The sequence below is a fragment of the Budorcas taxicolor genome, chromosome 25 (assembly GCF_023091745.1).
Source record: "Budorcas taxicolor isolate Tak-1 chromosome 25, Takin1.1, whole genome shotgun sequence".
Taxonomy (NCBI): domain Eukaryota; kingdom Metazoa; phylum Chordata; class Mammalia; order Artiodactyla; family Bovidae; genus Budorcas; species Budorcas taxicolor.
This window is the reverse complement of record NC_068934.1, coordinates 30,038,737-30,059,277: the sequence shown is the minus strand read 5'-3', so window position 1 is coordinate 30,059,277 and position 20,541 is coordinate 30,038,737. Positions and strand designations below refer to the sequence as shown.

Here is a 20,541-nt window from a genome sequence, read left to right as displayed (position 1 = left end):
CCAACACTGCCTCCCTAATGGATGCTGCTTTGCATAATGCTTTGCCCACATACTTTGCATAATATCATCCACACATCATCCCAACCCTCCCGGTCCCCTGTGGCTTACCCTCCGTGTCTTCCCCTCAGCGCCCCCACTCCTATGCCCTCCCCTTAGTGTTCGCACCCCCACCTCCTCAGAATCACACCCCCCTCACCCCACGTCTCTCTCTCTTTCTCTAGCCCCACTCCCTTGGAGCCTCTAAGTCAATCTGAGCCAACTCCAAGTTCAGGTTGGCTAGTCCAGATCTGTGGGGTGTCCCAGAGCCATGATGCCGGAGGGAGCACCGCCCCCCCCATCCCTCTGACCCTCCAGATGGCTGCCCCCACCCCCACCCCCAGTCCCGTCCCACCCTGGCCAGCCAGGCCCTGGCTGTGGACGCTTGCTTTATTTCCAAACAGGTTCGGAAATGAAGTCGGGAGCCGGGCTGGAAGCAGGTACGAAGGAGACATGAGACTCCCGGGATGGGGAAGGGACCGCTGGGCTAGCGGGGGTAGGGAGGCCGGGGCAGGCCGCTAACTTCTCTGCCCTCCCCCCCATCTTGAGGGTTCAGTGCACTCAGAGCAGCAGGGCGAGGTCCCCAGGCAGGGTGGGTCTAGGGACTCCCAAGACCTGTCTCCTCTGTGGCTGCGCCCGCAGGCTCCCTGCATTCCACACACCAGCTCCTGCTCCTCCCTGTCCTCCCTCCCATCCGTCCTCTTTGGAAGCCTTGGCTCCTCCCCTCTGGGGCCAGCTCCTCCCCTCTGGGGCCAGCTCCTCCCCTCTGGGGTCAGCTGGCCCTGCCCCACTCCTCCTGCCTCTCACCGTCACCAGCAGCTTGGCCATCGCTTCCAGGACACCAGGGCTGCCCCACCCTGCTGTGACCCGCACAATCCATGCTAACCCCACGCTTTCCGATGGCTGGCTCCTAACATGACTCCTGCATTCCCCATGGAACTGTCACCTCACCACCAGGCCGCTGGGCACTGCCTCCCGCCCCAGGGACTCGGCAGCCAAGGGGACACCAGGCTTCCTGGGTTGAGTTGCTCTGTCTTGGGACCTCCTCAAGAGGAGAAGCCCCTACTCCCAGGGAGGAACCCAGAAAAGAGAATCAGGGCTTTGCAAGCCAGACCCCACAGTGTTGACAAAGGCCCTGATGAAGATGTGTGATGCTCTGCCCTGTTTCTCCCACCACACTGGCCCAGAAGGAGCTAGGACTGGTCAGTTCCTCCCACAAGCTCCTGGTGGGGCCCACGCACACCCTCCCCTCTCAGCAGACAGCCACTGTAAGAGTATCAGTCCCTACACAGGCCACTCAAGGGGGCAACACAGACTCCTGTGTTCCCCCTGTCTCCATCTCTCCTGGGTCTGCACACTCCTCTGAGCTCCCTGACACCTTCCTTGGTGGCTGAGACTCCTGGGGTGAAGAGAAGACTCTGTCCCTCTCCAGGGACATCCTGGAGAGCCCTGTCTAGAGAGGGACGCCCTGTACAGGTGACCCAGCAAGGAGTTTCAAACAGGCCTTTATGGAGGGAACGCCACCCTTGAGTACCCCACCACACAGGACCCTCTCCCTCTGCCCCGTCCCCTCAATTAAGACAGTTCTCCAGATAAGACAGTCACACACCCACACCCCACCCAGCTGTTAATGACTTAAGGAAACGTGGCCTCAAGGACGCCAGAGGCAGAGACCACCCTAGATACCACTTTCCTGATTCTTGGGTTTCACGGTCATTGAGGCCCAGGCAGGTTAAGGAACCTTCCACCTTCATCCTTTGCTCTGGGCTCAGCTGAAACAAGACTGGAGTTTTCCAAGGACTCCTAGACTCCTAGGAAACTTAAGTCCAATCCAAATTCATCAAATTCAAAAGCATTGTATCAACAAACTTCCAAAGCAATTTTCCTTCCTGTGAGGAGTTGAAACCTGAGACAGAACCATCTCACTGTCAGAACCAGCTCATGGGGCTGGCTGAGGTCAAGTCCGTTGTCTCTCTCCTGACTCTTGAGACCAGGCCAACACCTCCCATTTGTTGCCTCTCCTGGTGCCCTTGCAGGGGTCTCGGCCACCACTAGGCAGGTGATGAATGGACCAGCGTGCAAGTCCTGGGCTAGAAGGGAAATCCCAGAGTGACAGCCGACACTGCCCACCACTGGGGAACCCGCTCCTTCTGGAAGAGGGACCCCTCCCTCTCCCACCAGCCTCTCCAGGGGCTGCGGTCTGCCAGGTTCCTCCCCTTTTCTTCTCTTGAAAAAAAACAACAGTGAGAGACAAGAGGCCAACCCCAGCTGAAAACAGACACCTGGAGTCCCAGTCATTTACCCTGAGAACAGGCAGTGGGAGGGGACCTCGAAAGTCCTCTAAAAGGGACTTTGCCCTCGTTGCATCTGCTATGGTCCTCCTTCCCACACAGACACGGGGGCAAAGGCTTGGATAGTTTCGGGTACCAGCCTGTGCCAGCCTTTACCTGCCTGCACTCATCTGTATGAATCCCAAGGGCTTCCCCTGGTGGCTCACTAAAGAACCCCTCTGCAACTCAGGAGATGCGGGTTCCATCCCTGGGTCGGGAAGATCCCCTGGAGGAGGAAATGGCAACCCACTCCAGTCTTCTTGCCTGGAGAATCCCATGGACAAAGGAGCCTGGGGGGCTACAGTCCATAGGGTTGCAAAGAGTCAGATGTGACTTAACCACTAAACAATAACAACAAAAGCCCCAACCCTCCCCCACCCTGGAGGCAGGCGCAGCTACTGTCCCGGTTCACAGGTGAGAAAGGAGAGGTTAAGTTGGTTGGTCTGGGCCGTACAAAGGCTGTGGGAGTGGAAGATGCCGTGTGACGCAGTGTGCGGAGCTGGGCAGAACGAGGAGGGCGGTTAAGACGAGCCCTGGGTTTGCGCTGGTTCTCCTGCATCTGCGTGTCCTTAACCAAGTCACTTGACTTCTCTGGGCCTCCGGGTGTCCATCTGTAAACAGGAGGCTTGGACTCTGTGAGCCCTAAGCTGTCCCTCTCCCTGCATTCCTTAGTTATCCCCCCATGTACACTTCAGGGCCCCACATCTTATGCTCAGACCCCCTCTGCCACCACAGAGAGGTCTGGACCATCTAGAAAAGCGACCCCGCCACCCTAACATCACTCTCCCCCCTCCCCACCCGTCTCTACTAGAGGAGGGCATGAGACAGACTCCAGGAACTCGGCAGGAAGTGAAGCCCTGCCTGGCTGGCATTCCGGGCGCCTCTCTGACAGGGTGGGGTGTCAGGATTCCTGCCCGGGAGACTGGCCCAGGAGAGGCAGGAGCAGGACTGGGCCTCTCTCCTTAAAGAGGTGGGGGGAGGGAAATCCCTGGTAACCCAGTGGTTAGGACTCTGCAGGGGGCATAGGTTCAGTCCCTGGTTGGGGGACTAAGATCCCTGTATGCTGCACAAAAAAGGTGGGCGGGGAGCTGTGATCCTGCCCTCCGGCCTCAAAGACTTGCCTCTGGCACCTTCCACCTGCGATGCCCAGGCCCTCAAACTGCCTCAGACCTGAAAAGTCTCTGAAAGCTGGTTGTCCGTGTCCACCCCCAGCCCCGGGAAAGGGAAGAGAAGGAAAAGCAGCGGGAACAAAAGCAGCAGCAGTGACCAGTCATCTGCCAAAGAAAAGCCAGGGCCTTAGGCTCTCCCGGCTTCCCCCTGCGGAGCGCTCAGCTGCACCCAGCTTTGCCTCTCATCTCCAAGCTCCCCTCCCCTCCCGTGTCTGCTCGCTTCGTCTCCCCCTCCTCACCGCTCCCCATCTTTCTCAGTCCCCCTGCCCCCTCCACGTGACCCCTGTCCCCGCCCGAGCTGACCCCCGTGGCCTCTGCCGGAGCCTGCCCAGGCCCCCGCGGCCTTTCCCAAGCTTGCCGGTGCCCAGGGCTGGGCAGGGGCTGAGCCCAAGGAGCTGGGTGGGGTCCCCTGGGGGAGAGCGGACTGTTCCAGCTCCCCCGTCAGCCCGCCTGCTTCTCTCCCACAGAGGCTGTGCCGATGGCCGTTATCATCGGGGTGGCCGTCGGAGCTGGTGTGGCCTTCCTCGTCCTTCTGGCAACCATCGTGGCCTTCTGCTGCGCCCGCTCCCAGAGAAGTACGGGAGGGAGACGCGGGAGCTCGGGGAGGGGGGCAGAGAAAAAGGCCAGGCTTAGGCCGGAGAGCAAGTAAGCGGGAGCAACAGGGGCCCCACCAGTGCTGTGAGCTTCAGGGCCAGGGCTGGGTCTCACGTGTATGTTTCCACGTGCGGTGCTTTGCCTTGCATCCGGGACACAGTGGGCACTCGACTGATGCTGAGCTGGACAGAAGTGGACGTCCTCCCGCAGGGCCGTCAGCTGGCACCTTGGATTGAACACACACCACACTCCCTGTGCTTTGAGAACTGTACTGAAATCCCTCAGGCGGGGGAGGGAGGGGGGAATCCTTGTGCTCCGAGATCTGCTAGTCCAACCAGAAAAGCAGGTCACCCACACACGAAAATAAACAACAAAAGCATTCAGGGAATTGCTTCGTGTGGATTCTTAAAAGGCCTTTAGTCATTAGCCATAAAACGCGGGCGTGATGCCCTCTTGAATCGTGTGTGCCTGGACTCTCCATCCTGAGTGTAGCTCTGAAATTGTGTGTGCTAGACAGACACGTGGAAGGGTAGAAGGGATGGTGGAGCCGTGGGAACAATAGAGACACAGTCTTGCAGCCCTACCTCTTCTACCCCGTGACCTCCGGGCAAGCCACAGCTACTCTGGGCCTCCGTTTCCTGCTGTGTGACAGCAAGGGGTTAGCTGAAGTGACTTTCAGGGTCCCGCCCGGCACTAACATTCTATGAGCACAAGGCACCAAGTGAGTCAACGGAGGAAGCCTGCTCCCTCCTCCACTTGGCAGCCTTCACGTGTTGGAAAAAGGCTGCCTGTGTCCTCCCCTCCAAGCTGAGCAGCCTTGCTCTCTTGAGGGCTCCCAAGGATGCAGTGTCAGGCCCTCCCTTCCTGCCCACTCAGTGGACTTCATAGGGAAGTGTATTTTAGCAGCAGTTTCCTAGCAGAGCTCTCCAGGTATCAGTGGGCTTCCTCCTCTAGAAGTGGGTAAGCTTTCCATCACAAAAGCTAGACCACACCAGCACAGGGGCGGGAGCTGGACCGGGGGACCCCCAGGTCCTTTCCAACAATCGGAGGTGTGATTCTACGAACAGAGAGACCAGAGCCAGGTAGGGCAGGTCAGAGAAGACTTCTAGAAGGAGGTGAGAATTTAGTAGGATGACCAGTGGTCACAGGAGCAGCAGTGAAAGGCTGAGAAATGTGCAACCGGGAGCCCTTAGAGAAAGCACTCGGAGGCCCCCACAGCAGCCCACAGCACGTCCAGACAGGTGTTCTATTACTGGGGTGGGGGTGGGGGGGCGGAGGGGGGATGCATGAAACTGCTGAGTTCAGGGGCTGGAGAGTAAACCCAAGGGGAGCGGGGAGCTTGACCACTCAGGCCCTGAAGACTGAGATAACCATTGTCTGTCGCCTACGCTTTCTTATCTTATGTCCAGATCTCAAAGGTGTTGTGTCCGCCAAGAATGACATCCGGGTGGAGATTGTCCACAAGGAGCCCACCTCGGGCCGGGAGGCTGAGGAACACCCCACCATCAAGCAGCTGATGGTGAGAATGTCATCGTATCCCCGCCCCACCCAGACCTCTGTGCCCTGAAGGCCCCAGAACCAGAGGCTTCCTAGATGCTCCTGAGAACAAAGCATCAGCCAAGATGTGCTTCTCCGCCTCCCCCAGGCCCCCCACCTCGGTCACTAGGCCAAGCACACACAGGCAGACCTAGGAGGCACCGTGGGTTGGGTTCCAGACCACCACGATAAAGCGAGCCGCATGCATTTTTTTTTGGTTTCCCAGTACATACCAAAGTTACATTTACACTATACGTTAGTTAACCGCACAATAGCAGTATGTCTTTTAAAGTGTACATACCTTAATTTAAAAGTACTTTATTGCTAAAAAATGCTAACCATCATCTGAGCCTTCAGTGAGTAAGAACATCAAAGATCAACTCATCACAGATCCCCATAACAAAGATTACACTAACGACAAGGTTTGGGGATTTCCCTGGTGGTCCAGTGGTTAAGACTCCTAGTTCCCATTGAAAGGGGAGCGGGTTCAATCCCTGGTTGATGAACTGAGATCCCACATGCTGCACAGCCCAGCCAAAAAAAAAAAAGGTTTGAACTGTCGTGAGAATTATCAAAACATGACACAGAGACATGAAGTGAGCAGCAAACACGTTTGGGAAAATGATGCCAATAGACTTGCCCAACACAGGGTTGACACAAACCTTGGATTTATTAAAAAAAAAAAAAAAAGAGAGAGAAAGAAATATTTGCGAAGTGCAATAAAACTAAGTATGCTTGCATGCTCAGTCAACAAAGGTGTATAGTGTGTCTACTGTATTGTGTTTGGAGTTCTCAGAGACTCAAAGACAGCTAACGTGCATTCCCAGCTTTCCAAGAACCCGGCTGTCCAGAAGGAGAGAACACATGCATTGCTGCTGTTGTTCAGTTGCTAAGTCGTGTCCAACTCTTTGTGACCCCATGGACTGCAGCACACCAGGCTCCCCTGTCTCCCCGAGTTTGCTCAGATTCATGTTCATTGAATCAGTGATGCCATCTAACCATCTCATCCTCTACCACCCCTTCTCCTCCTGCCTTCAATCTTTCCCAGCATCAGGGTCTTTTCAAATGAGTCAGTTCTTTGTATCAGGTGGCCAAAGATTTGGAGCTTCAGCTTCAGCATCAGTCCTTCCAGTGAATATTCAAGGTTGGTTTCCTTTAGGATTGACTGGTTTGATAGCCTTGCAGTCCAAGGGATTCTCAAGAGTCCTCTCCAGCACCACAATTCGAAAGCACCAATTCTTTGGGGGCTCAGCCTTCTTTATGGTCCAACTCTCACATCCGTACATGACTTCTGGAAAAAGCATAGCTTGACTGCTTGACTGACTATTAGGACCTCTGTCGGCAAAGTGATGTACATAAATTGTACATAAATTGTCATAATATGATGTGACATAGCATATAATCCTATACACACACAGGTATTATCAACACTCAGTGCACACCTTCTCCCCCACCCCCAAGGAAAGTCTGCAGTAAGCATAGGTTCCTCTTCAGGAGCTGGACTGTTATATACTCATAACTTCTCTGGCAACCCCAAGGCCACTCCTTCTCCTCCTCCTGATTCCAACCGATAGACCATGACTCATCCCTCTGTGCAGACAGACCCTGGAAAACTCGACTAGAACGCTCTGTTGCATATTGTGTCACGGTTATAATATGTCAGATGAGCAGCAGCAAGCAAGTGGGTTAACAGCCTGGGCCCCTCTGTGCCCCAGTCTTCTTATCTAGGAAATGGGATGAAGGTCATGCTATACATGGCAGGGTGAGGGCTCAGTGGGTAAACCCCTGAAGAGTGTGGAGCCAGTGGAACACAGTGAGGGCGCCAAGGAAGGGGAGCTATTTACATTGATGTGAAGTCACCTGTTTCCCTATCTGCCTCCACTAGAGAGGGTGAGCAAGCTGCCTTAAGTCAGCCCTGTGTCCCTGGCACCTTCCACGGTCCCTGGAAGATGCTCGCCGCCATTCAGTGAATTAAATTGATGTCTCCTCTGCTGCTCTTTTTCTATCCAGTTGATTTTCCGGTCCTGTCAATTCCCACTTCACCATCTTTTCAAAGAGGTGCCTCTGCCACTTCTTCACTCTTACTCCTTAGCGCAGGCCTCCCCTGGTCCATGATAGATAGCATCCTCCCAAGCGGTCCCACATTCTCGTCGTTTACCATTTTACTCACCAGAGTCCTTCTAAAATGCAAATCTGATCCTGTGGTGTGTGGGACCTTAGTTCCCCAGCCAGGGATTGAACCCACATCCCCTGCACTGAAGGGTGGATTCTTAACCGCCGGACCACCAGGGAAGTCCCACATGTTTCTCTTCCATAGTACATTTCTCTAATTACCTGTGAGCATCACCAGGTATCCCAGAGTTTCTCAAAGATCTGCTAATGTCTACTTCACCCAAGCGAACACAATATCTGACACACAGAACAGTCACTCTTACAAGGGAGGGGACCACAGCCCAGACCTGGGCAGGAATGGACATCTCTATTGATGAGCTTTATCAAGTCTGGTGTGGAGGTCCTCATGCCTGTCCTTCACCCGCCAGGGACCTTGCATTCCCTCCCAGTAGGCTGTTCTGAACTCCCCTGACTGTCTTGACACCACTCTCCAGTCCAGACCCTAAAGAGTGGGGGCCACTCAGCAGTCAGTTAAGAGTAGGGCATAACCCCAGCAGAGAAACCCACTGAGGGCTCCCCGTGGGGAGACCTTCTTTCCCCCACCCCGATACAGCCCCAGTATGGAGGAAAGGCAGGCTTAGCAGTTGAATCTGGTGGGAAAGAAGAACTCGATCCAGATAGCCACAGCATTTACTAGAAAATGAAAAAAGCAGCATTAGTGGGTACTTAACAGGGCAGGACGGAACTGCCTTGATTAATTCTCCGGTGCTCCAAAAATAGATCAGGAAAACCAGTCACAAAGAAAAAGACACATCGCAGTTCCGAGTGGGTGGGAAGCTGGACCAGATTGTGCCAGGTGCAGAAGTGATACATGGGAAGAACATTTTGTACTATGGGACAGGCACCACTGTGACTATTCAGACTAATTAATACACCCACTGTGTGCCAAGTATGCTTTATTTTTCACCTTAAGTGCATTATTTTTTAATTTTTAGTAATTTTGAGGCATGTCCCTTCATTCATTCATCTGACATAAATATAACGTTTCTGACAGCCCTGCTGTATGGCAGGCACCATGCTGGGCACCAGGAAGTCAATTACTACAACACAAATTAAATATGATTCCATTCCAAAAGGATTTTGGTCAATGACCACAGGTACTGTACCAGGCATGCTGGAGACCCAAAGAGAAACAGAAATAGATCCCTGCCCCCTGGCTCTCTGGCCTCCATTCAGGAAGATAACTTTTAATAATAATCTAAGTCCTTGCAGTGAATAACAGGTGAGGCCCTAGCTGCCACCTCCTCGCAGGTAGCTTCCATTGATTCCTTCTCAAGGTCTTGCCCGCTGCCCAGAGGTTCTGCAGTTATTTATCTACAGGTCCACCTCCTGGTGAGCAAAGCTGTTTCATAAAGTCTCCTGATCTTTGTTTGCCTGGCCTTCAGCACAATGCCTGGCCTGAAGTCAGTAAATGCTCACAAGTGAACTGAATCAAAGTGAAATCCCTGGAGGTGATAACTGTAGCCAACAGAGGAAGGGAGGGAAGGAAGGGAGTGCATCTTAGAAAGGAGCCTTGCCCACACCCACCTCTTTGTCTCCAGCTCTCAGGAGGGGGTGGGGATAGGGGTCCAAGGGTCCAAGAACAACAGTGAGAGCTGGAATCTCCTCTGGATTCTTGTCACCTGCCTCTAGGGGGAGGGGGAGGCAGAGCATCTTTTGAGTTCATTTCTCCAGCTTTCCTCTGGGATGAGTGGACAGTCAGCCCACTTCCTACCCTCTGAGCAGCTGTTTTGGGGTTGTAGATGGACCGCGGTGAATTCCAGCAAGACTCAGTGCTGAAGCAGCTGGAGGTGCTCAAAGAAGAAGAGAAGGAGTTTCAGAACCTGAAGGTAAGAAGAGCCCTGCTTACAGTCACCGCATGGCGTGGATTCTAGGCTTCAGCGCTGATGACCCCAGCCCCAGATCCGGGCAAACCACAGCAGCAAATAAGAAGAGAAAGGCCAGAACTCGCCTTGGGGACCTCTCCTCTCCGTAAAGTTGGGATCACCATCTCCCCCCCAACAAGGAGATGAGAGAGTTAACTTCCTCGCCAATCACATTTATAATGAGTTTCCATGTTCTGGACTAAAACAAAAAATAATGAAAAATTCCCACATGACCTTGAGCTAGCTGCCCTGAAATAACAAAACATGCCGGGCAAGACTGGCTTTCCCAGGTGGCGCTAGTGGTAAAGAACCCGCCTGCCAATGCAGGAGATATAGACACAGGAGTTCGATCCCTGGGTCGGGACGATCACCTGGAGAAGGAAATGGCAAGCCACCCCAGTATTCTTGCCTGGAGAATTCCAGGGACAGAGGAGCCTGATGGGCTACAGTCCATAGGGTGGCACAGAGTTGGACATGACTGAGCGATTAAGCACACAGGGGGCAAGACCCTACTTGAATACCTGCCAGCATCCTGCCCAGGCTAATAATCCACACCCCCACTCTGGCCCCCTGCCTACCTCCCCTGCCTTCCTCCTATCTGTCCCTGGCCCTTCCCCACTGTCCATCGGGTGATGTGATAAGGCTCTCCCTCCGGCCCCTGCAGGACCCCACCAATGGCTACTACAGCGTCAACACCTTCAAGGAGCACCACTCGACCCCCACCATCTCGCTGTCCAGCTGCCAGCCAGACCTGCGCCCCACGGGCAAGCAGCGCGTGCCCACTGGCATGTCCTTCACCAACATCTACAGCACGCTGAGCGGCCAGGGCCGCCTCTACGACTACGGGCAGAGGTTCGTGCTGGGCATGGGGAGCTCGTCCATCGAGCTCTGCGAGAGGGAGTTCCAGCGGGGCTCGCTCAGCGACAGCAGCTCGTTCCTGGACACGCAGTGCGACAGCAGCGTCAGCAGCAGCGGCAAGCAGGACGGCTACGTGCAGTTCGACAAGGCGAGCAAGGCCTCGGCCTCCTCCTCCCACCACTCCCAGTCCTCTTCGCAGAACTCCGACCCCAGCCGGCCCCTGCAGCGGCGGATGCAGACGCACGTCTGAGCATCCCGGACCGAGGGTGGGGGATGGGTCGGAGCTCGGTCTGGCTCTGCAGAGACTTTACAAAGGACCCCGGAAGCAGCCGCCTCCAGGACAGCCCCGAGGGCCACCCACCTCCCCGCAGCCCCGACCGATGGAGCACAAACGTGGGCCTGGCGGCAGCGCACCCAACTTCAGATGAAGACGCGGGCAGAGGATGCAGCCGAGAAGGAGGCGTGCTCTTTGCCGGCCTCTCAGTCCTGGCGTTTTTCCGGAGGCCCTCCTCCACCTGCTCCTCCCACACGCTCCAGAGGCAGCTAAAACTCTGCTTTTGTGAACTGTACCCGTTGCTGCCCGCCAGCCCTCCCCCCATTCCTGTGCTTCAGTACCGCAGCCCTGGGGAGCAAGGGGTCAAGCGCTCCCCGGCGCTGAGCTAACCCAGCGCCCCCTGCCGCTCACAGCCCAGACCCTCCGAGGCTGGGAAGCCAGAACCGGCCCTGGCCCTTGGCCGCCACCCCAATTTGTTCGGTGTTTTGTGTCCATACTCTTGCAGTTCTGTCCTTGGACTGGATGTCTCTCAGCTCTGCAGTGGGACTGGTCTAATCAGAGACTGGGGGGCGGGGGGGGGGGGGGGGGGGGCCGGAGGGGAGAAAGAGGGAAGGAGGGGGAGTGTGACACGCGGGGACCCCTTGCCAGGCTGTGTGACCCAGAGCCTCCCCCTACCCCTGCTTCGTGTACTCCTCCTGCCCCACCCCTGCACATTCAGAGTCAATATAAGGAGTGTGAGAGCTGCTCTGGTCAGGGTTCTTTACACAGCGGTTGGAGAGACTGTTTGGGGATGCATGGGGTTTGAGGGGACCAGCAAGCAGGCCTTTCAAGTGATGAGACTCGCCTTCTCAGCTGAGCCTAGAGGCACACACAGAACCGTGGTCCTGTCTTCAGTACAGCTGCAGGGGCACCAGAGGATGCGAATCAGCTCCTCATGCCTACCTGCCACCTGAGAATAAACATTAGGGGCCCTGCCTCCAATAGATCCATTCTGTTCTTTTGTTCCTGCTGAGACAAGGGGAGACCCCAAGAACTCAGAGGATGCCTTGGGAACCCAGGGTTCCTGGCCCGCTTTCATTCGGCTTTCCCAAGCAGTGGAGAGCTCTGGTTGCAATGGCAACAAGACCTAGAGGCAGACTCCTCTAGGAAGTGCCCAACCCAGAGGGCGCACGAAAGCAGGGCCTCACCAACCACCTGATGCATGCCAGATACAGCTCAGGGGCAAAGGGGCATTCGTGGGGTCCTTCGGGACCTTTCTTCTGGAAGTATTCTGCAAGGTCAGCTCCCTCCATTGGGGTTTCAGGGGAGGAGGCCCTCTTCAAAGAGCCTGTGCCACCAAGCACCCCAACACTATGAGACTCAAATGATGTTCTAAGAATGGCTTTGTTTGGGTGGAAAGCTTGGGGTGGTGATGGCTGACAGGCTGGCATGGATAAACAGGGCCAAATTAGAATGTGAGCTTTGCGGAAGCCATGTTGTCCTGAAGGTTGACGTTTCCTCCTAAGTTTTAGCTTCTTCTCCGACCTTCCCTGGAGTCCTTACCCATCATGGGAACCTTCATCACGAAAGGCTGCTTCTCTCCACCATTGCTTCCTTGGATGGCCTCAATCCACAGATTCTATGCATAGCCTTCCTAGCATCTCCACTCAGGGGATTTATCTGCTTCCACCATATTTCCTATTGCTTCAGAACCTCCCATTTCCTTTATATCTTCCTTTATAGCCCCCACGCCCGAGGGAGCAGAAACTGATTAAGAATGTAAGTGTACATCCCAGCCTCACAGCTTGCTCCTGGTACCAGGGTACCATTTCTGGCCCAGCACAGATTCCTGTGGGCTCCAGCTTATTTTTTTTTTCCCCCAATAATTGCTAACATTTTAAAATTTTATTTATTTGGCTATGCTGGGTCTTCATTGCTGTGCAGGCTTTTCTTTAGCTGTGGCGTGCAGGGGCTACTCTTTGTTACCTGGCACAGGTTTCTCACTGCGGCGAGTTCTTTTGTTGCAAGGGCTCTGTGGGCTATGGGCTCTAGGCTGCACAGGCTTCAGTACTTGCCGTGTGCAGGCTCAGCAGTTGTGGTTCCAGGGCTCGAGACCACAGGCTCAATATTTGTGGCACATGGGCTTCATGTGGGATCTTCCTGGAGCAGGGATCGAACTCGTGTCTCCAGCATTGGCAGGAAGATTCTTTACCACTGAGCCACCAGGGAAGCCCTCTAACCCCACAAGTCTTCTTTCCCATATATGTCTTGCCTTTGCAAGGGCACCCCACTCCAGTACTCCTGCCTGGAAAATCCCATGGATGGAGGAGCCTGGTAGGCTGTAGTCCATGGGGTCGCTGAGGGTCGGACACAACTGAGCGACTTCACTTTCACTTTTCACTTTCACCCACTGGAGAAGGAAATGGCAACCCACTCCAGTGTTCGTGCCTGGAGAATCCCAGGGACGGGGGAGCCTGGTGGGCTGCCGTCTACAGGGTCACACAGAGTCAGACACGACTGAAGTGACTTAGCAGTGGCAGTTTGCTATTAAAGAATAAGGGTCTAAGATCAAATGCAGAATGCCTTGATGTGCTAGAACAGGACAAGGATGACCTAAGATGATCTGTCCTTTCACTTCTACTCTTCCCCACCTTGGAGGCGGGTGGAAAATTGACCTTCTAATATTCACCACAGACTACCTTGCCCCTTATACCCTGTGCAATCATCACCACCCCTAATACACAGTTCTTCTAAAAGGATGGAGGTACCCATTCTTTTCTTGGAGCCCAAGGTTATGGCACAAAATAACCTGGGAAGAAATATGATCTTCTGGAGAACAGAATCCTCTTTTCCCTCAGAGGCTCAGACACTCCTAGGGTGGGGCTATGGACATCACATAAGAAGGGGCTGCACAGTGAAGACTTGGCTACATGGGGCCACCCCCTGAACCCTCTCCAAGGCAGAAACACAGCAGAGAATCACTGAAAGGTTACGCAATCACATTTAAGGCCCTGGTGAAAGAGAAGAACACAGGTAGGTGAAATCAGTAAGCTCTATCACCAAGGCATTGAGAAGGATGCTGGACTGAGCTGTACACATCCTTTTACCCCTCTGGCCCCATTTACTTCTCATGCAGGAGTGAAAGGCCAAAAAGTTGGTAAAGGGAAGTGTTAAAAAAAAAAATGAAGTCAGTGGGAAGCCCTGAATTTCCCTGCAGGTGACCTCACATCAACTGAAATGAGTGCTTCACATTTGTAATCTTATTTAATTCCTACATTTCTACAAAGTATCACCATTCAACAGACAAGGGAGTGAGGCTTAAGAAACCAAAAGACCAGTCCAAGGTCACAGAGCTAACAAGTGACGTGCATGAGAGTAAACACAGATGCTTTCCTCTGTGACATGTTTCCATCCACAGCAAAGGCCCAAGGCCACTTTCATCCTAGAAAACGGCCGGTGCTGAAGGCCATAAGCAAGGACCCACTAGGGGGTGGGCAGAGGAAGGGCAGGCTGCAGCTCCAGTAGGAAAGCAGGACTGGCATCCTCCACCCCCAGTCCCCGAATGACCTGGAGAGACAGCAACTTCCTGGGAAAGTGCTTCTGTGTATCAAATCACCCCCCCCCCCCCCCCCCGCCCCCCACATGCCCCATTCCCAAGGCCAGGATCCAGCTTTCCGATAGCTTTACAATTCGTTATTGGCTCTGAGTCACTGGCTGAGGGCCCGGTTTCTAACTCTCAGGCTCGTTATCAGTCTGGAGAGCCCAGGGTTATTTCCACCATGTCTTCAATTCTCATAGAATGGAAGGTGGTCTCATACAAAGCGCCAGGGCACCATAGTAAATCCATCTCTGATGGAGAGGACTAAACTACTCTAAAGGCACAGGCCTTGCAGCTGCCTGGGAGCTTCCAGAGTGGAGGGGAACACGGGAAACAACAGCAAATGTAATGCGGCTTTAGATTTCTTAGGGGAAAAGGAGCCAACAAAAATTCCTTTTCACTTCCTACATGGGGGTGAGGGAGGGGTATACACGGGGCACATGGCCTTTATTATGACACGATCAGAACTGAAACCGCCAGGTACACACTCCAGGAGTCCCTCCAGCCCTTCCCAGGTACAGCGCATGGCGTGTGATGCCACCAGAAAAAAGGACGAGGGGGGAGTCCTGTAATTAGTTTCTTCTAGAAGTTTCCCTATAAAATCAACTCTTTGTTGAAATAAAAGCATAAATATTTAAATAAAAATGATCCTAATTTGCATATAGATGTTTATTTCAAAAACATGAACATTTAGATATAAACCGAGGACATTTCAACTAAATCTTAATGTCTACTTCCCCTTTAAAGAAGCCTCTTACGGAAGCTGTTTTTAGGAGCTGTAACCACAGGCCAGCCATTTGCAGCTTCAGCACCAAAACTACAGATCTCTGAGAGTCCCTGATCAAACACTCCCTTGCTCTGACATTACTTCTCAAATTCAGTAAGTCTCATCTTTTCCCCAACCCCCTGTGTTTCCATTTTCCTAACTAGGTCATCAGTTGGGAAAAATGAGACAATCCCAAGCTACTCATCTTTCTAAACATAAGGATTTATTTTCCTGGATGAACACATATGTGTTGCAGGAAGAGGCCCGTCCACTCTCCCTCTCTAACTGCTGTTCTTCCTGGCTCCGTCTCTTCCTCCTCTCTGTTGGTGAAATCTTGGACATGTACTGAAAGCTTTTGGACCACAGGTCCTGTGGTTTCACACCTACCACAGCCGTCATCTTTACAAGGCCTTTTGTGAACACATGGCATTTACAAGATCCATCCTTGAGTTCTGGTCTACATCCCTGGGGCCTGTATCTGCCTGCCATTCCATGTTCCCAGAGCTCCTCCCTGGGCCAGCCGGCTCAGCCCACCCACAGGGCTGGGACAGCCTCAATCCCTGGGCCAAATGTCTCCCTTGTGCGCACCGACCAGGGAGCCCCAGCCACACAAAGGAACTTCCTTCCGTTCCTTCTCAAACTATGGCCCTTGGAAATAACCTTGGAAAGCTATGAGAACAGTCACATAATGCTTCTCTATAGCTGTTTTCTTTGGAGTGAATCGAAAGTACTAAGGTTCAAAGACAAGGTATGTGAAGTCTCAAGAAACAGGTCTTCTTAGGGAGAACTGGGGTCTTATTAACTAGACCTTACCTGAAATCTACTCCTCCTTATACAAGAGGAGGAGTGCCACTCAGGATAAAAGCTGAATATAGGGATTTATCCCTGCGAAGGTCATCCTCAATTAAGCAAACACGGGTTCAAGGGAACTAAGTTCAAGATACCACCTTTATCACCTTTGTAAAGAAATTAAGGGGCCAGGGCCTTGCTGCCCAAGGATTAGAAGACAAATTCACGACACTAGTGGGCTCGGCACTTGGGAGAAATACTGAATGGAGAAGGCATTAGTGATAAAGTGATACAGATAAGGATTCAGGGCTTCTACAGCAGAATTTTCAGATGAGAATTTCCTATCTGACTTTTAGTTAAAATTGCCTCTAGTTCTCTTGCCACGCAGGGCTACAAGAAGAACAGAAATGTACAGAAAAAAAAAACACAGAACTGGAAAGAATCTCCCTACCAGACTGTAACTTGTCCTCTTGTTGATATTTTTCTTTAGGAGAGAAACACATTTTTAGGCAAGTGAAGACACTCCTTAAGCATTAAATTTGGTGATGTACATAAATGATGTTTTAGGAAACCTCAGAATAATAGTTCTGGAACAGCTTAGTTAAGTAATTCCAACTTCAGCTCCCTGGGGTGATTCCTATCATTCCCTCCACCAGTTCTATCCTGCCAGTCTTGCAAGATTCTTGAGAGGAAACAGAATCTCTGCTGAGGGGTGCAGTACTTTAAATTGGTCTTGCCAGTACTTTAAATCTGGCTCCCAGAGTTGTTTTTCCTAAAGCCTTTTGCCAAATCCTCTGTGCTAACCCTCCTTTACAGGACTGCAGTCTCCCCAGCTTGCTCCCAGCTGCCTGCATTCCCTTTACTTGAAGAGGGGGAGCCCCCAATACATTAGGGCCCCCCAAATCTGTCATCTAATAAGACCCAAGTTTCATCTCCCTGCCTCAATTCTCAAGTGCAGAATCCCCATAAACTCTTAACAAGAGAGGTCAAGTCACTAAGAAAGATCTGGTCAGGAAAACAGTCTATTAACCACTGACATACACACATATAGATCCCTCCTCAAACTCTTAAGTTGGAAAGACTTCCTGGAATCACATCCGGTACAAAATCAAGGAAATGCTCAAAACTAACAGATAATATTCTGAAGCTATAATTAGAACATCAAAACAGTCAGATGGCTTGGAGAGAGCTTACCAACTATTAAGATGTACTTCTCTACCTTTGTTTAGCAACCTGCCCTGGTAGGCTGCCTGCCATGGAAACGCTGTTGTTTAGCCCTCAGACCTGGCCAACTCTTTCCAACCTCATGGACTGCAGCAATACCAGGCTTCCCTGTCCTTCACTATCTCCTGGAGTTTGCTCAAACTCATGTCCATAGAAACAGATAATGCCACCCAAGAAACACCTTTCTCCAAAAGCACCTGCGAGTGTCTGACTTCAATTTGAAAACCATTGCCAGAGAGCAGTTTGAACTCACAGTTCTTTGCTGTTTTCTGTGAAGCCTGCATTTGAGTCCTCTTATCAGCCTCTTACCTTCCTCTGCTGAGCTTGTTGGTGACTTGAAGACAAACACTTTTCTGTAACTAGCCCTACCTGGGCATACGTTTGACCTTCCAGATGGACCTCACCTGTTTCATATGCTTTCAGGTATTCTCCATCATGCAAAAAGTAGCTTTCCAATCTAACATTGATATCATACTTTACAGTCGACCTGATATTTTTCCAGACATATTCCCACTAGATCTTTAAAACCTCCTGTGGGACAGGCATGCGTAATCACTATTTTACAGGTCACGTGACAGAGCACGGTTTTGTGTGTGGGCTTACACCTATCTGCCTCACAGACAAAACCGCTTCCGAGTTCAAACTTTTCGCAGGCTGCTGGCCAGTCTCTGGGGGAAGGCAATTGGATGTATTCATATCCTTGGAAAGTGTCAATAAAAACCCGAAGTGTTCAGCACTTTCACTTGATGTGAATACAGAACATCATTTCGACGTGATGACGGACTAAAGACCCATGCTCTGTCTTGCCCAGCTAGGAGGTGGAGCTGGTTGTTCCGCCTCTTCTCCAGGCCTCTGTGGCGGAGAGATGGGGGCGCATGGTCTACACCGCATCGGGCGGATCTCCTCCGATGGCCCACAGCCCGAGTCTGTGTCACCCCCGCCCGGGCGGTGACATCAACATAGGTCACATGAGCCAGCCCCGGCGGGAGTTCAGACAAGCCCCCTGGAAAAAACCGTGGTTCGCCTGCAAACCGGGCAGACAGACGGGCGCGGGCTCAGCGGCCGCTGCCAGGCCCGGAGCCGGTTGCCAGGAAGGCGCCGGCCTCTCAGCACCCCGGGAGGCCCCCGGGTACACCGCGGTAGGGCGCTGCTCTGCCCGGCGGCCCCTGCCCTGCGACGCGTGCGCCGCACCGGCCTCCGCCCCCGCCCGCAGGACAAAACCGCGCGTGCGCGTAATTAACTCGGCTCAAGGGCACCGGGGATTAGCCTGGGTTTTGCACGCAGACCTTTCAGTTGGAAGAGGCCCTTGAGGTTATCCTGTAGTCTAGACTACCGGGGCAGTGGTTGCGGGTGCTTGTTAAAATTCCAGATTCCTGGGCTCCATCCCCAGAGGCCTGGGTAAAACCCGAGAATCTGCATTCTTAAATCACACCCAGATGATTCAGCACAGGTGGTCCTCATTGGCTGGACCCTCCCTCCTATTTCAAGGAATGTAGGAATTGGAGCACAGACGGGGAGAAATGATCAGCCCAAGGTCGTACAGAATTAAGTGGCAAGCCCGGTGGAGGACCCACATTTGTGGGCCGGCAGTCAAGTGCTTCCCCTCTGCCGTGCCCTGCGTCTTTCCTGCCCCCTTTTCCGGGCCGGTTTAATCAGGACCAGGCAGGTGGGCTGGCGGGCGGTTCACCACATTGGTCAGGCTAACTGAAGGATGGCAGCCCCTTTCTCAGAACTATCCATCAACTCCTCATCAAAGCTCCACTGCCTGCTCTGGGGCCCATGGTGCTGCCTCTGTCCACCTGGGATTGGGGTACCCCGGAGAACGCGCAGCCCACACCTCCACCCAGGGCGCAATGGCCAGTTTTGGGGGTATACACACCCCCTTCCCATACACACTCCTGTGTGGATGTAATCATGGAGGACTGTCTGTGTATAGGCATCACACACTTCATGCAAAAATGTAAATCGCTCCTGTGTCTACATGCGCGCGTGTGTGTGTGTGCGTGTGTGTGCGTGTGTGTGCGTGTGTGTGTGTGTGTGTGTGTGTGTGGAGTTTGGGGGGGGGGAGTGGGTATGAGTTTGGTTTCTGGCTCGAGTTTAGGCACATCCAGTAACAGGCAGTGGCCCCAATCCAGGACAGCTGGATCATACGTGCTGACAGCCACTTTCAATGGCCTGCACGGGGAACTGGACACTCCCATGCAAACCCTCACAAGCAACAGCTGAAGAGGCACCAGGAATAAGCGGAGCTGAGGTTCCTGCACACACTCAAGCCCGGTGGGGTCAGCAAGACTCCCCAGGACAAAGCCTGGAGACGAAGCTGGCCCATGTGGAGGAGAAAGGAGGGGGCCTGGGGCTGTGGCCCTATTTGCTCTCACCCCTGGGGGGACAGCAGCTAGCAGAGGGGTTCTGCCAGGTTTCTGAGAGAGCAAGTCCATCCCCTGCCATGGTCCTCTGCTCCTCCGAAATCTCTGCCCCTCCTTATCTGTCCTGTCCCAGCCTTGCCATCTCAAAACCTCAAGGCTGCAACTCTTTCCGAGAAAGCCAGGAACACAGCTGTGAGTCCCTTCCTTCTGGGGGAGGTCCGGCTCTCCCTCCTGGCTCCAGATGTAAAGGCACAGCTGGGAGAGTGGCAGGAAGCCCACTTGGCAGCTTAGCAGGGTCTGGGAAGATGGGAAAGAAAGCCGGGCAGAGACCGGCAGACAGCAGGGCTATCACGATTATAAAAACCTGGGCCAGGGGTAGAGGGGGTGGAGGGCAAAAGCATTCCATCATTCCATCGCCTGGCCCATCGACTGCTCACAGGCCTTGCCAAGCCCTCAGACACCACCCGTGCCCTGCCCATCCCAATTCTGGCTGCCTGGGCCCCTGGCAGGACTTTCTGTAAACTCTATTTTATGATACCCACTTAATCTAAGAAGGAAACTTGGCTTTCTTTGTCTGTCCACCCTTGTCCTCAAACACACACCTTCCAACATGTGATTCTGGGAACAAGGCTGGTGAGGGAGAGGGAAGGAGGGGAATGAGGGTACTGCCCCTCCTGCCTCTGGAGAGTAAACCAGGATGCAGAGCCAGGCTAGGTGTCCAGCAGACAGGGCCGTCTGGGCACCAGTCGCTTGCCTGCTATGCCAGGATGACAATGCATGACTTGGCACCACCCAAGCATCGTATTCAGTAAACAATGACTTTCCAAATAACCCTGGCCCTCCTGCCCACTACTGGGCGAGGGGGCCCACCACTGTGGCCCGCTCCCCATCCACGTCTTCTTCAATCCGAAAGGACAAAGAGTATCACAGCTGCTTCTGTTTTAGGAAAAATAGTTTAATAATTTGTAACCTACTTTAGGTCACT

General features: G+C 53.2%; 1 protein-coding gene across 1 annotated transcript in view; it reads left to right on the top strand.

Moving 5' to 3' along the window:
• KIRREL3 (kirre like nephrin family adhesion molecule 3) overlaps positions 1-10,810 on the top strand; it is a 165,240-nt gene extending 154,430 nt beyond the window's left edge. Inside the window, exons 13-17 of the mRNA XM_052662417.1 lie at positions 441-476; positions 4,003-4,110; positions 5,539-5,648; positions 9,580-9,666; positions 10,367-10,810. Coding sequence (XP_052518377.1) covers positions 441-476; positions 4,003-4,110; positions 5,539-5,648; positions 9,580-9,666; positions 10,367-10,810 — 785 coding nt within the window. The remainder of the gene's footprint in view (positions 1-440; positions 477-4,002; positions 4,111-5,538; positions 5,649-9,579; positions 9,667-10,366) is intronic.
• The last annotated feature ends 9,731 nt before the right edge of the window (positions 10,811-20,541 follow it).